At 45.8% G+C, this 271-nt stretch overlaps 1 protein-coding gene across 1 annotated transcript in view; it reads right to left on the bottom strand.

Annotated features, from left to right (window-relative positions):
- The window catches only part of CSUI_009413 (alpha catalytic domain-containing protein), a gene marked incomplete at its 3' end in the record, with an annotated part of 4,639 nt that extends 4,368 nt beyond the window's left edge, over positions 1-271 (bottom strand). Inside the window, exon 1 of the mRNA XM_068069529.1 lies at positions 1-271. This exon is cut by the window's left edge and continues 122 nt beyond it. Within this exon, the coding sequence (XP_067918501.1) occupies positions 1-16 (16 nt within the window).

The raw sequence follows: 271 nt of genomic DNA, 5'->3' as shown, positions 1-271 counted from the left end.
CTCTGTCTCTCGTCATTCCCTATATCTCGGACGAGGACATCTTCACGATCTCCGTCTCCCCCTGCGAGTCTTCTCTGACAACCTTGTCTCTCCCCAGCGTTATCCGTAGTAGTTAAATCTCTTCCTCTTTCGCTCTCATTATTCTCTTGAGCTACTTGTTCATTTTCTTTCAAATCACGTGCTTCTCTCTCTCCATTCTGTTGGCGAGAAGAAAAATTAGACCTACGAGAATCTTCTCTAGCTGCGAGTCCTTCTTCTTCTTCCTCTTCGA

This window comes from Cystoisospora suis (assembly GCF_002600585.1).
Source record: "Cystoisospora suis strain Wien I chromosome Unknown contig_5609, whole genome shotgun sequence".
NCBI classification, from domain to species: Eukaryota; Apicomplexa; class Conoidasida; order Eucoccidiorida; family Sarcocystidae; genus Cystoisospora; species Cystoisospora suis.
Note: the sequence above shows the minus strand (reverse complement) of the source record. Positions and strands in the feature narration are given on the sequence as shown.